Source organism: Perca fluviatilis, chromosome 22 (genome assembly GCF_010015445.1).
Source record: "Perca fluviatilis chromosome 22, GENO_Pfluv_1.0, whole genome shotgun sequence".
NCBI classification, from domain to species: domain Eukaryota; kingdom Metazoa; phylum Chordata; class Actinopteri; order Perciformes; family Percidae; genus Perca; species Perca fluviatilis.
The window spans coordinates 30,313,752-30,330,444 of NC_053133.1; the positions used below are offsets into that span (position 1 = coordinate 30,313,752).

At 38.8% G+C, this 16,693-nt stretch overlaps 1 protein-coding gene across 1 annotated transcript in view; it reads right to left on the reverse strand.

Moving 5' to 3' along the window:
- Positions 1 to 16,693, reverse strand: part of xylb (xylulokinase homolog (H. influenzae)) — a 36,798-nt gene that overhangs the window by 17,270 nt on the left and 2,835 nt on the right. The window contains 10 exon segments of the mRNA XM_039790800.1: positions 1,042 to 1,076; positions 1,078 to 1,158; positions 1,439 to 1,479; positions 6,846 to 6,901; positions 6,903 to 6,925; positions 9,175 to 9,293; positions 10,253 to 10,325; positions 10,488 to 10,553; positions 13,295 to 13,423; positions 13,521 to 13,607. Coding sequence (XP_039646734.1) covers positions 1,042 to 1,076; positions 1,078 to 1,158; positions 1,439 to 1,479; positions 6,846 to 6,901; positions 6,903 to 6,925; positions 9,175 to 9,293; positions 10,253 to 10,325; positions 10,488 to 10,553; positions 13,295 to 13,423; positions 13,521 to 13,607 — 710 coding nt within the window.

The following is a 16,693-nucleotide window of genomic DNA, read 5'->3' on the forward strand; positions in this document are numbered from 1 at the left end:
ACTTTTGGCCTGTACTGTATATGCCGTTAGGTGTAGGAAGCGAGTCTAATACGGCTAAACTTGAGGCCTGTCTTGCAGCTGTTAATTCAATTCAATTTTATTTATAGTATCAAATCATAACAAGAGTTATCTCGAGACACTTTACAGATAAGAGCTGGTTATCAACAAATTTCTTGTTGCTTAATTCTGACAAGACAGAAATGATGGTTATCGGACCAGAAAAACTAAGTCATCTTTCTGATCACATTACTTTGCCTCTTGATGATTGTGTAATCAATCTTTAGAGACCAAGTTATGAATCTTGGTGTGCTTTTCGATCAGACACTCTCGTTTGATTGACATATAAAGGAAGTGACCAGAGTTGCTTTTTTCCATCTTAGAAACATCTCCAAGATCAGATCAATACTCTCGTTTAAGGACTCGGAGGTCCTCATTCATGCCTTTGTGTCATCTAGGCTAGATTACTGTAATGTTCTTCTGTCGGGTCTGCCAAAGAAAAGTCTTCGGAGTCTGCAGATGGTTCAGAATGCTGCAGCTCGTGTTCTGACCGGAGCCTCCAGATATGAACATATTACACCAGTGTTATCCTCTCTCCATTGACTCCCTGTTCATGCCAGAGCAGACTTTAAGGTGTTGCAGCGCACCGTTGTATCTTAAAGACCTAGTGAACCCCTATGGGCCTGCTCGAGCCCTGCGTTCTCAGGGGACAGGTCTTCTGATTGTCCCAAAGGTTATAAAGAAGACAGTTGGTGAAAGGGCTTTTTCTTTCCGTGCACCGACATTGTGGAACAGTTTACCTCAGGACATCAGGCAGGCTTGTTCTGTTGAGGCTTTTAAAGCAAAGCTAAAGACCATCTGGTTACTGTTGGGTACGAGGCCTCATTTCTTTGTAGGTTTTCCTGAGAGTCCGAGTGTGTGTTTATTTTATTTTAGTCATTAGAAATGTTTTTAAACTGTATTTTCTATGCTCTGTACAGCACTTTGATTTGAAAGCGCTTTAAAAATAAAAGTTAATTAAAATGTGAAAATAAGCAGACGTACCAGAGCAGAGCCATGAACGCTCGCCAGTCCACGGGGATTACAGAAGACGTGACCCTCCAGCGCCGGGCGAGGCTGCTGGATCCACAGGAAGACCGTGTCACTGGTACCCAGACTCACCTACACACACATATAACACACACACACACACACACACACACACACAGATACACACACACACAGACACATACAGACAGACACACACACACACACACACAGATATACACACACACAGATACAGATACACACACACACACATACAGATACACACACACACATACATATACACACACACACACACACAGACACATATACACACACACACACACACACACACACAGATGATGACATAATGACTTGAGGACAGTCCTGTCATAATGATGTCATTTTGTGACCTCACCGCGATGTCTCCCGGCTGGAGCCTCATTCCTGCCAGAGACGCTGAAGAACAGAAAAGACATTTTAATCACAATCATAACTTAGAGTTTCTAATTGTTCTGAGTTAGGGGATACACCATTTAGATAAAAAAAAAACTCCATCGAAGAGTTTTCCATTTCTACTACTGAAATCAAAAGCAGGATCGGACGATTAGTAGCTTATTTCTCCCTTTTGAAAAACAATGTTTAAATCATGAATTGAATGGCGACACCCCTTCTGAGTAGCTTAAGTGATATCTAGAGATGCTCGTTCATCCGTTGATCTGGTTTGGGTTTTCTTCCACACAGGAGATCAGCTCTGGGTTGCACCAGTTCTACGGTCTAATCATACCTGGCCTGGCAACCCAAAGGCCAGGGTTTGATCTCATGTTGTTTATGGAGAAGGAGAACCAGGAACTGAGTCGGGGGGGTGGGGGGGGGGGAGGGAATGCAACGCTACCGAGCCACGTACATCGCCGCGACGTGTGGTTATATCTTCGAGAGGTGGCGTCGTAGGGCGTAGGGTCTCCACGTACCTACGTAGCCATAGCCTCGGTAGAGTTTAACGCAGAAATCTAAATCACGCTTCAGTATCAAACTAACTGGTGTCAACGTCTGGCTTAGTGTGGACTTACACCCCAACTTAGGAGATAACTTACACACAAACAGGCCTTTAGGGGGGGCTCAGCCCCTAATGATAATGTGACACAGATACAGTGCCTTGCAATAGTGTTAACCCCCCCTCCATACCGGTCAAGTTTTGGATTTGAAAATAAGGGAAATTTTCCGGTGCCCACCTCGAGCAGTCCCACCCCCCCAACCAAGCTCCAGTATCCCTTACATTTTAAGACAGGTGTACAAGACAGCTAAAATCACCACTTGATGCAGAATGCTGAAAACATTTACAATTTATAAACATTGCTTTTTACATTACATTTTATTTTCATTCCACACATTCTTTTCATTTCATATTGCTTTTCTTTTACAGTTTTTCTTTTCATTTCACATAACTTTTCTTTACTCTTAGAGTTATTGTACAAATTAGTTGCAGACTTTGCATTCTTTAAGACTGTTTTAGGAAGGAGTGTATTTGTGGGCTCGTATAGTGGTTCATTTTACATGAGAGTAGAGCGCAGACAGTTCTGTTGTCTAACGTCCTCCTATTCTCTGGAACAATCTTTCGTACCATGCTAAACACCCTTTCTCAACTTGCATTGCTATGGGGATGCATAGTAAAGCCTTCAGAAGTTTTGGCAGCGCACCGTCTCTGTCGTAGCGTCCATCATCATCTGACCTCACACACTGACCTCGCCACAACTGCCACCTACAGCACCTGTAGTAGGCTGCTGCAGGTGGCTGTTGTCGCGAGGCTAGTGACTTTCTTTCACTCTGGTATTATTATTTTTTAATAACGCAGGTTAAAATATGGGAGATTTACGGGAAAATACTAATACGGGAGGACGGCAGGAAAGAAGGGTAAAATACGGGACTTTCCCGGCCAAAACGGGACACTTGACAGGTATGCCCCCCTCTGCTAAATCAGTACTTTACGCTGGATAACAATGAATGGATGTATTTATGGTCCTTCCAGAAAAAAAGAGTTTTTTTGTGATTGTTGCGGGCAAAAATCCTTGATTATGCGGCACGTTTTCTTACAACATGTGATGGAATATGCTCTATATGATATTTATGCAGTTTTATGCGATGAAATTGCAGGAACTTGCAAAAACTGCAGTTTGATGAAAAAGACAAAAAAAAAGTGATCACCCCCCCCAACACCCCCAACACCCTGCTTTTCGATGATGTTCATGTATTGAATTACATCACTTCATAACATTCCCATGGCAACAGGGGAAAATGGCTGCTCTTGTGTGAAGCAAACGCAACATTTTTAAACTTTCTGCTGAGATATATTACGGGACTTCTTTGCAACAAAAATGCGGGGGTTATGAAATCATGCAAGCACCGCATATTTTGTGCAGAAATCGGCAATTTATGCGGCAAAAGTGCGGCATATTTGAAAAAAATGCACCACCTCCACATAAATATGTGGACTCTGGCTGATTATGCGTTGAATCATGCGATCACATAATGGCGTTTTTCTGGAGGGACTGTATTTAGTATTTTAACACAGAAAGAATGCAAATTATTGAACGTATGAAAAAACTACAAATGTCCCTTTATGGACTACGACAATCAAACAAAATGATAATGAGGTGTAAACAATCAATAAATACAAAATTAAACTCTCCTAGATGGGGCTCCAGGTGCGTAGCATACACAGGATATTACACCAGTTTCTCTGAACCGGTCACTGGTTGTCCTCTGTCACTAACACACAAGTTCACAAACTCTAAAATTGATTAAATAATAAATAATAATAATAATAATAATAATAATATAATTTTTAGGAGGGCTGACCCCCTAAAAAGGCTCTTAAATCGCCACTGGGCTGCAGCAGATCTTCTCAGGATGGTACTCCACGTGAGACATTAAGGTTCAGGTCTGTCCTGATCAAACTGTCCTCAGAGACATTAAGGTTCAGGTCTGTCCAGATCAAACTGTCCCCGTCAGACATTAAGGTTCAGGTCTGTCCTGATCAAACTGTCCTCAGAGACATTAAGGTTCAGGTCTGTCCAGATCAAATTGTCCCCGTCAGACATTAAGGTTCAGGTCTGTCCTGATCAAACTGTCCCCAGAGACATTAAGGTTCAGGTCTGTCCTGATCAAACTGTCCTCAGAGACATTAAGGTTCAGGTCTGTCCTGATCAAACTGTCCTCAGAGACATTAAGGTTCAGGTCTGTCCTGATCAAACTGTCCTAAGAGACATTAAGGTTCAGGTCTGTCCTGATCAAACTGTCCTCAGAGACATTAAGGTTCAGGTCTGTCCTGATCAAACTGTCCTAAGAGACATTAAGGTTCAGGTCTGTCCAGATCAAACTGTCCTCAGAGACATTAAGGTTTAGGTCTGTCCAGATCAAACTGTCCTCAGAGACATTAAGGTTCAGGTCTGTCCTGATCAAACTGTCCTCGGAGACATTAAGGTTTAGGTCTGTCCAGATCAAACTGTCCTCGGAGACATTAAGGTTTAGGTCTGTCCTGATCAAACTGTCCCCGGAGACAATAAGGTTCAGGTCTGTCCTGATCAAACTGTCCCTGTCAGACATTAAGGTTCAGGTCTGTCCTGATCAAACTGTCCCCGGAGACATTAAGGTTTAGGTCTGTCCAGATCAAACTGTCCTCGGAGACATTAAGGTTTAGGTCTGTCCTGATCAAACTGTCCCCGGAGACAATAAGGTTCAGGTCTGTCCTGATCAAACTGTCCCCGTCAGACATTAAGGTTCAGGTCTGTCCAGATCAAACTGTCCTCAGAGACATTAAGGTTTAGGTCTGTCCTGATCAAACTGTCCTCAGAGACATTAAGGTTCAGGTCTGTCCTGATCAAACTGTCCTCAGAGACATTAAGGTTTAGGTCTGTCCTGATCAAACTGTCCTCAGAGACATTAAGGTTCAGGTCTGTCCAGATCAAATTGTCCCCGTCAGACATTAAGGTTCAGGTCTGTCCTGATCAAACTGTCCCCAGAGACATTAAGGTTCAGGTCTGTCCTGATCAAACTGTCCTCAGAGACATTAAGGTTCAGGTCTGTCCTGATCAAACTGTCCTCAGAGACATTAAGGTTCAGGTCTGTCCTGATCAAACTGTCCTAAGAGACATTAAGATTCAGGTCTGTCCAGATCAAACTGTCCTCAGAGACATTAAGGTTTAGGTCTGTCCAGATCAAACTGTCCTCAGAGACATTAAGGTTCAGGTCTGTCCAGATCAAACTGTCCTCAGAGACATTAAGGTTCAGGTCTGTCCTGATCAAACTGTCCTCGGAGACATTAAGGTTCAGGTCTGTCCAGATCAAACTGTCCCCGGAGACATTAAGGTTTAGGTCTGTCCAGATCAAACTGTCCTCGGAGACATTAAGGTTTAGGTCTGTCCTGATCAAACTGTCCCCGGAGACAATAAGGTTCAGGTCTGTCCTGATCAAACTGTCCCTGTCAGACATTAAGGTTCAGGTCTGTCCTGATCAAACTGTCCCCGGAGACATTAAGGTTTAGGTCTGTCCAGATCAAACTGTCCTCGGAGACATTAAGGTTTAGGTCTGTCCTGATCAAACTGTCCCCGGAGACAATAAGGTTCAGGTCTGTCCTGATCAAACTGTCCCGTCAGACATTAAGGTTCAGGTCTGTCCAGATCAAACTGTCCTCAGAGACATTAAGGTTTAGGTCTGTCCTGATCAAACTGTCCTCAGAGACATTAAGGTTCAGGTCTGTCCTGATCAAACTGTCCTCAGAGACATTAAGGTTTAGGTCTGTCCTGATCAAACTGTCCTCAGAGACATTAAGGTTCAGGTCTGTCCTGATCAAACTGTCCTCAGAGACATTAAGGTTTAGGTCTGTCCTGATCAAACTGTCCTCAGAGACATTAAGGTTCAGGTCTGTCAGACATTAAGGTTCAGGTCTGTCAGATGTTAAGGTTCAGGTCTGTCAGACATTAAGGTTCAGGTCTGTCAGACGTTAAGGTTCAGGACTGTCAGATGTTAAGGTTCTGGTCTGTTTAGATCAAACTGTCCTCAGAGACATTAAGGTTCAGGTCTGTCAGACATTAAGGTTCAGGTCTGTCAGATGTTAAGGTTCAGGTCTATCAGATGTTAAGGTTCAGGTCTGTCAGACATTAAGGTTCAGGTCTGTCAGATGTTAAGGTTCAGGTCTATCAGATGTTAAGGTTCAGGTCTGTAGACATTAAGGTTCAGGTCTGTCAGATGTTAAGGTTCAGGTCTGTCTGATGTTAAGGTTCAGGTCTGTCAGACATTAAGGTTCAGGTCTGTCAGACGTTAAGGTTCAGGTCTGTCAGACGTTAAGGTTCAGGTCTGTCAGACGTTAAGGTTCAGGTCTGTCAGACGTTAAGGTTCAGGTCTGTCAGACGTTAAGGTTCAGGTCTATCAGACGTTAAGGTTCAGGTCTGTCAGACATTAAGGTTCAGGTCTGTCAGACGTTAAGGTTCAGGTCTGTCAGACGTTAAGGTTCAGGTCTGTCAGACATTAAGGTTCAGGTCTGTCCAGATCAAACTGTCCTCAGAGACATTAAGGTTCAGGTCTGTCAGACATTAAGGTTTGGTTTTTTAGACGTTAAGGTTTGGGTTTGTTTGTTTTGTCAGACATTAAGGTTCAGGTCTGTCAGACATTAAGGTTGAGGTCTGTCAGATGTTAAGGTTCAGGTCTATCAGACGTTAAGGTTCAGGTCTGTCAGACATTAAGGTTCAGGTCTGTCAGATGTTAAGGTTCAGGTCTGTCAGACATTAAGGTTCAGGTCTGTCTAGATCAAACTGTCCTCGGAGACTTACCGGGGTTGTCTCCAGTGAAGGCCGCCACGCTGCAGCTCTCGGAGAAACCGTGTCCACACGAAGTAAGAGGAGACGGGACCCTGCAACCACAGGAAGGAGAGCCGGGTTACAGTTCACTGGGTATATTAGTACTCAGATTACTGCAGTACAAGTACTAACACCACACTGTACAAATACTCCGTTACAAGTTAAAGTCCTGCAAGTAAAAAGTAAGTATCACCAGGAAAATATGTCTCTCTCGGTCTCTCCTTCTCTCCAACCAGGTGTGTGTTTAATGGTCTACACACACACACACACACACAACACACACACACACACACACACACACACACACACACACACACACCTGTTTGTTTAATGGTCTCATAATCTCAGCGTGACTTGTAGTCCATTATATTGTCGGCTAGTTTACTTTAGAATCAAACATTAGATTTTATAAACTACATGTGTTCTGTGTGGAGTAATCTTAATGTGTAAAGTAACTAGTAACTAAAGTAAATAGTAACTAAAGCTGGAACAGATGAATGTAGCGGAGTAACTAAAGTAACTAGTAACTAAAGCTGTAACAGATGAATGTAGTGGAGTAACTAAAGTAACTAGTAACTAAAGTAACTAGTAACTAAAGCTAGAACAGACGAATGTAGCGGAGTAACTAAAGTAACTAGTAACTAAAGCTGGAACAGATGAATGTAGCGGAGTAACTAAAGCTAGAACAGATGAATGTAGCGGAGTAACTAAAGTAACTAGTAACTAAAGTAACTAGTAACTAAAGCTGGAACAGGTGAATGTAATGGAGTAACTAAAGTAACTAGTATCTAAAGCTGGAACAGATGAATGCGGAGTAACTAAAGTAACTAGTAACTAAAGCTGGAACAGACGAATGTAGTGGAGTAACTAAAGTAACTAGTAACTAAAGCTGGAACAGATGAATGTAGCGGAGTAACTAAAGTAACTAGTAACTAAATCTGTAACAGACGAATGTAGTGGAGTAACTAAAGTAACTAGTAACTAAAGTAACTAGTAACTAAAGCTGGAACAGATGAATGTAGTGGAGTAAAAAGTCCAATATTTCTCTCTGACAGCGGAGTAGAAGTAGAAAGTGGCATGAAGACTCAAGTAAAGTACAAGTACCTCAACATCTGGACTGAAGTACAGTACTGTAGTACATGTACTTAGTTACATTCCACCTCTGGATCCATATTATTTAATTTACCCAATATTTATGTTTCTGGAGGATCTTTCATTACATTCTTTTATATTAAAACATCTGGCATCCCTCTCTCTCTCTTTTCTATTGTACCATCTCTCTCTCCTCCTATCTCTCTCTCTGCTATATATATATCTATATCTACCTAATATATATATATATATATATATATCTATGTATATATATATACTCTTGTGATATATATATATATATGCTTATATATATATATATATATATATACGATATATATATATATCTTGATATATATACTGATATATATATATATATATATATACTTGTATATATATATATATATATATATATATATATATATATATATATATATATGATGATATATATATATTTGGTGATATATATATATATATATATATATATATGTGGTATGTATATATATATATATATGTGTTGATATATATATATATATATATATATATGTACATTATATATATATATATATGCGTATATATATATATATATATACTTGATTAATATATATATATATATTTGGTGTATATATATATATATATGATATATATATATATATATATATATATTTATTATTATATATATATATATACTTGTTATATATATATATATATGGTGATTATATATATATATATATATATGCTTATGTATATATATATATATATTTGATATATATATATATGTGTATATATATATATATATATATATATACTTGTTTCCTATATATATATATATATATGTATTATATATATATGTATATATATATATTTGCTTTATATATATATATATATATATATATTATATATGATTATATATATATATATATATATATATATATATGTATTATTATATATATATATATATATATATGATATATATATATATACTTGTTATATATATATATATATATATATATATTTATTATATTTTTATATATATATATATTTTATATATTGTGATATATATATTATATATTATATATATATATATATTCTTCGTGTGAGAGGACAGGTAGAGTTGCCTCAGCATCTTGGACTTAGTGTGCTATTAGGTCAGTGCTGGGAAATGTACTCAGTTACATTACTACCTGTGGATCCAGGTCTAAAGCAGTCTTACCAGTACAGATGTGGAGGGCAGCGGTGCTCCCAGCAGCCGGTCCAGATGTGGAGTGGTGGCTTCCAGGCAGATCTCAGACCAGGTCCTGCTCCTGATGTCCAGCAGATTCATCCCTGACCCTGAAGCCAGCCCACAAACGGAGACCACATGGGCGTGACATAAGGTTCATATTTCCACCAGACTCCATGTAAATAATCAGGACTTTTAGTGTGTATAGAGCCAGCATATCTCCACCAGACTCCATGTAAATAATCAGGACTTTTAGCGTGTATAGAGCCAGCATATCTCCACCAGACTCCAGGTAAATAATCAGGACTTTTAGCGTGTATAGAGCCAGCATATCTCCACCAGACTCCATGTAAATAATCAGGACTTTTAGCGTGTATAGAGCCAGCATATCTCCACCAGACTACATGTAAATAATCAGGACTTTTAGCTGTATAGAGCCAGCATATCTCCACCAGACTCCATGTAAATAATCAGGACTTTTAGCGTGTATAGAGCCAGCATATCTCCACCAGACTCCATGTAAATAATCAGGACTTTTAGCGTGTATAGAGCCAGCATATCTCCACATGTAAATGGGTGAATTAAGGGTCTATTCAACCAAACCAGAGTGGTGATTGTTGGAACAGTGGAAAGATGAACCAAGACGGCTTTTGGTAGTTTTATTTAGTTTCTGTCCACTTTGAATGAAGTGTGTTTTACGCTGATAAAAGTCCTGATTATTTACATGGAGTCTGGTGGAGATATGCTGGCTCTATACACGCTAAAAGTCCTGATTATTTACATGGAGTCTGGTGGAGATTATATGCTGGCTCTATACACGCTAAAAGTCCTGATTATTTACATGGAGTCTGGTGGAGTTGGTGATGGTGATTTCGGGGCTGTTTCATGTTAAACTAAAAGGTCTATCTCTGTAGGGATCCATCCCATAATGTTGTCAGACTCTTAGAATAATAATCTGAGTCTGTCAGCAGCAACAACAGAACTTTTAGTGGATGCTAACTGACGGTGCGTTAACGTTACGATGCAGCTTGTTTTTGGGTCAAATCATAAACAGGAAATGTTACTGTACCGTCACTGTAGTCGATGGCAGCATAACCACCGAGGAAGAGAGAGGCGGCAAAGCTGCTGACCAATGAGATCCTCTGAAAACACACACACACACATCAGCTGTGTGTGTGTGTGTGTATATATGGGTGTGTGTATATGTATGTGTTGCGTGTGTGTGTGTGTGTGTGTGTGTGTGTGTGTGTGTGTGTGTGTGTGTGTGTGTGTGTGAATATAAAACAGTGCGTCTGCAGGCTGACCTCAGTGTCCTGGAACTCGTCTGGTCGGGTCCGTCGCAGTTTAGCGATCTGGTTTCCTGTGAAACGCTGCACGCACGCACGCACGCACACACACACACACACAGAGAGAGAGAGAGACACACAGAGAGACACACACACATGCACGCACGCCACACACACACACACACACACACAGACACACACACACACACACACACGTATTGTTTATTGACATGGTTGTATTTAAGAGAGAAACTAATTACATATATTAACTGTATTATTGATTTCTCACTAACAGGTTGGGCCTCAAAAAGCCCGAAAAAAGGTCAGGAAAAGTCCTTAGCCGTCATAGAAAAAAAAAGATGAAAACGTTGAAAAAAACGTGGGTAAAAGTGAAAAAGCAATTAGAACTTCAGAGAAAGCGATAAACTAGGTAGGCCAAAATCTAAAATCTATTATGAATCAGATGATATGCGGCTCAACATCTCCGAGGGGCCTTGAGTTAGATACATGTTGTTACAGGATTATTAAAGAGATTTTAATCAGAAAAGTCCATTAATGGTCTTCTACTGGACCACTTCTGATTTAATTCATGTTAAGAACACAGATGTGTCCCAAACCAGACACACACACACACACACACACACACACACACACACACACACACACACACACACACACACACACACACACACACACACACACACACACACACACACACACACACACACACACACACACACACTAAGGGCCAGACATGTATTGTTTATTGATATGGTTGTATTTAAGAGAGAAACTAATTAAATTATTGATTTCTCACTAACAGGTTGGGCCTCAAAAAGCCCTTCAAGACCATAGAGATTTATATGATGGAAAAGATTACCTTTTTTGTTAACTTAAAGAAAGATGTTTTTCTGAAAAAATGGAGGAACTGGGTTGCATATGTATCAGAAAGAAGATCAGATTTTGCTCCTATACTTATATAGATCAAGATTAATGTAAAATGTATATGATAATAATACATGTTTGTATGTGTAAGTAATAATCATTCTCATAAGTCATTTGAGAATATATTGAGCCATCTGAGGTTGTCAAAGATTCAGTTTAACTAAGACACATGTTCTTTCCCTGGATGTATATAGTTTCCATTTTTATTACTTTGCCCTTTTTTTTTTTCTCTTCCCATTTTATTTTATTTATTTATAAAAAATTGTAAAAGAGGAAAAGAAATTACATTTTGAAACAATCGAACAAATCTAGAGTACAAGTTATACTTAAAACACAGCAAGTAATTGTTCATACTTGCATTTCTTAAAACACTTTGTGATTGTAATGAGCGCTATATCAACTGGAAATATACCGTGTTGTGATTGTACTGAAGAGAAAGATCAAAATAAACACAAAATTTAAAAAAAATTTAAAAAAAAAAAGCCCTTCAAAAGTCAGAAAAAGTCTTTAGCCGTCATAGAAGAAAAAGACGAAAACGTTGAAAAAAAAACGATGAAAACGTGGGTAAAAGTGAAAAAGCTATTAAAACTTCAGAGAAAGCGATAAACTAGGTAGGCCAAAATCTAAAATCTATTATGAATCAGATGATATGCGGCTCAACATCTCCGAGGGGCCTTGAGTTAGATACATGTTGTTACAGGATTATTAAAGAGATTTTAATCAGAAAAGTCCATTAAATGGTCTTCTACTGGACCACTTCTGATTTAATTCATGTTAAGAACACAGATGTGTCCCAAACCAGACACACACACACACACACACACACACACACACACACACACACACACACACACACACACACACACACACACACACACACACACACAGACAGACAGACAGACAGACAGACAGACAGACAGACATACACACACACACACACACACACACACACACACAGACAGACAGACATACACAGACAGACACACACACACACACACACCCAACCCCACAACCAACACACACACACACACACACCCACACAACACACACACACACACAAATACACACACAGAGACACATACACAACAACAACACACAGAACACACACTTCTAAAACTCACACCTTTATAAAACACATCACACATTTATAACACACACACACACACACACACACACACACACACACATACACACAGGCAGACAAACAGACACAAAGTGACAGAGACAGACAGACTAACACACTTACAACACACAGCTTTTTAAAATACATCACACATTTATAACACACACACAGACAGACAGACAGACAGACAGACAGACAGACAGACAGACACACACACACACCTTTATAAAACACAGCACACACACACACACACACTGACAGACAGAAACACAAACACACACACAAACACACACACCTTTATAAAACACAGCACACTCACACACACACACACGACAGACAGAAACACACACACACACACACCTTTATAAAACACAGCACACACACACACACACTGACAGACAGAAACACAAACACACACACACACACACACACACACACACACCTTTATAAAACACAGCACACTCACACACACACACTGACAGACAGAAACACAAACACACACACCTTTATAAAACACAGCACACTCACACACACACACTGACAGACAGAAACACAAACACACACACACACACACACACATTTATAAAACACAGCACTCACACACAGACACACACACACACCTTTATAAAACACAGCACACTCACACACACACACACACACTGACAGACAGAAACACAAACACAAACACACACTCACACCTTTATAAAACACAGCACTCACACACAGACAGACAGACAGACAGACAGACAGGTGTGACCTCGTATGCCCTGGATCCCGTGATGTGTGCCAGTCTCAGGGCGCCCCCTGCTGCTGCCTGCAGGTCCTCACACTGCTGAGAGCTGCTGGAGTCCATCCACACGGGACAGTCCCGCAGAGAGAAGCTGCCCTGTTCACCAAAACACACACACACACACATCAGTGGACCACACACACACACACACACACACACACACACACATCACCGCGGAGACGCACACACACACCTGCAGCAGCTGGTGCAGGTCCTGGTCCGGGTCCAGGTTCTGCAGAGTCTCAGATGCTCCTCTCCTCCAGTACACGCTGCCATGTTGCTAGGAGACAGAAACTCAGCTGTTCATAAGACAAAAAAAAAACTACAAAATGCTTCAAAAAAGGTTTTAGAAACAGGGATCTCTCCTCCAAACCTACTCACTGTTCTTCCATTTTAGTGAAATAAGTCGACACGTGTTTACGGTTTTTACTTCTTTCAGCTGCTTCCACTCACTTTTTTTTCAATTTTACAGATGTTGTGTTTTAAAGATGTTGTGTTTTACAGATGTTGTGTTTTAAAGATGTTGTGTTTTACAGATGTTGTGTTTTACAGATGTTGTGTTTTAAAGATGTGTGTTTAAAGATGTGGGTTTCAGATGTGTTTTAAAGATGGTTTAAGGATGGATGTTTGTTTAATTGTGTTTTACAGATGTGTGTGTTTTAAAGATGTTGTGTTTACAGATGTTTGTGTTTAGAATGTTGTGTTTTACAGATGTTGTGTTTTAAAGATGTTGTGTTTTACAGATGTTGTGTTTTAAAGATGTTGTGTTTTACAGATGTTGTGTTTTAAAGATGTTGTGTTTTACAGATGTGTTTTAAAGATGTTGTGTTTTAAGGATGTTGTGTTTTAAAGATGTTGTGTTTTACAGATGTGTTTTACAGATGTTGTGTTTTAAAGATGTTGTGTTTTAAAGATGTTGTGTTTTAAGGATGTTGTGTTTTAAAGATGTTGTGTTTTACAGATGTGTTTTACAGATGTTGTGTTTTAAAGATGTTGTGTTTTACAGATGTGTTTTAAAGATGTTGTGTTTTACAGATGTGTTTTAAAGATGTTGTGTTTTACAGATGTGTTTTAAAGATGTTGTGTTTTACAGATGTGTTTTACAGATGTGTTTTACAGATGTGTTTTACAGATGTGTTTTACAGATGTGTTTTAAGGATGTTGTGTTTTACAGATGTTGTGTTTTACAGATGTTGTGTTTTAAAGATGTTGTGTTTTACAGATGTGTTTTACAGATGTGTTTTAAGGATGTTGTGTTTTACAGATGTTGTGTTTTAAAGATGTTGTGTTTTACAGATGTTTTACAGATGTTGTGTTTTACAGATGTTGTGTTTTACAGATGTTGTGTTTTAAAGATGTTGTGTTTTAAAGATGTGTTTTACAGATGTTGTGTTTTACAGATGTTGTGTTTTACAGATGTTGTGTTTTAAAGATGTTGTGTTTTAAAGATGTTGTGTTTTAAGGATGTTGTGTTTTACAGATGTTGTGTTTTACAGATGTTGTGTTTTAAAGATGTTGTGTTTTACAGATGTTGTGTTTTAAAGATGTTGTGTTTTACAGATGTTGTGTTTTAAAGATGTTGTGTTTTAAAGATGTTGTGTTTTAAAGATGTTGTGTTTTAAAGATGTTGTGTTTTAAGGATGTTGTTTTACAGATGTTGTGTTTTAAAGATGTTGTGTTTTAAAGATGTGTTTTACAGATGTTGTGTTTTACAGATGTTGTGTTTTACAGATGTTGTGTTTTAAAGATGTTTTAAAGATGTTGTGTTTTAAAGATGTTGTGTTTTAAAGATGTGTTTTACAGATGTTGTTTTACAGATGTTGTGTTTTAAAGATGTTGTGTTTTAAAGATGTGTTTTACAGATGTTGTGTTTTACAGATGTTGTGTTTTACAGATGTTGTGTTTTAAAGATGTTGTGTTTTAAAGATGTTGTGTTTTACAGATGTTGTGTTTTAAAGATGTTGTGTTTTACAGATGTTGTGTTTTAAAGATGTTGTGTTTTAAAGATGTTGTGTTTTACAGATGTTGTGTTTTACAGATGTTGTGTTTTAAAGATGTTGTGTTTTAAGGATGTTGTGTTTTACAGATGTGTTTTAGAAACAGGGATCTTTCCACCAAACACTGGCTGGTTTTTACATTTTTGGGGAAAATGTCAACATGTTTTTACAGATGTTTAACTCTTGTGTTTTCATGGGGTCAAATTAGACCCATTTTAAAGGTTTTTTATATCAGAAATATGGGTTTCTTTCAATTAAATTTCCCAAATATAACATGGATGCATGCATGTATGTCGTATGGAACTTAGATACAACATCGTTCACAGGTAAAATTAATTGATTACTTGTGTTTTATTAAATTTTATAGCATTTGAAAAACTTTTTCTTTATGTTTTCAAAAGAGCAATCATGACCAAACTTTGAAATGAAGCAGTCTCAACAACATCATTTGTCAACTCAAAAAATAGGTATAATGTCATAGTGTATAAATTAGGTTTATTGATCATGAATTAAAAAGCGTTGAGTAAAAGTGACAAAAAACTTTTTTAAATCCTCAAATAACTGGAAAAAAAGCGACAAAAAACGTTGGAAAAAGTGCCAAAAAAAGTTACTTTGACGAAGGACAACAAGTTCATGATGGACAGGAAGACAACATGTTCTGTTTTAGAGACCTGCATCTTCTCCACTCACAGCAGCCTGCTAAAAACACTACCTCATCTCAGTCTGTCAGAACATATGAAGGTAGGACATAAAGCAGTGGTTCTCAAATGGGGGTACGTGTCCCCCTAGGGGTCCTCTGGAGGACTGCAGGGGGTACGTGTCCCCCTAGGGGTCCTCTGGAAGACTGCAGGGGGTACGTGTCCCCCTAGGGGTCCTCTGGAGGACTGCAGGGGGTAGGTGTCCCCCTAGGGGTCCTCTGGAGGACTGCAGGGGGTGTGTGTCCCCCTAGGGGTCCTCTGGAGGACTGCAGGGGGTACGGGAGTTATTTAACTAAATGTTTAATAGTAACAAGGCTGTTGTCCAGAACATTGGTCCTCTTTATGTAGAATTATTTTTTCCTACCAAAGATGTGACTTTTGTGTCTCCTTTGGACCTGATCTATCCTTCCTTCCTTCTACTGTCCTACTTTTTACAAGTTTCTCTCTTCTTTCTTCTTACGTCACTGTTTTTGAAGTTTTTAATAGTATTTTGACCTATTCCTGCCTTCCTTCCTTCTTTCTACCATCTTTTTCCAAGTTTTTGTCTTTTTTTTACAGTTTTTGTCTCTTTTTCTCATCAGCATCTAAATGTGTTTTCCCGTTCCAAGGCTGTAGTTTAGTAAATCTGTCTCTGACAGCGCTGTACTGCTCCTCTTTATATACACTTTTAT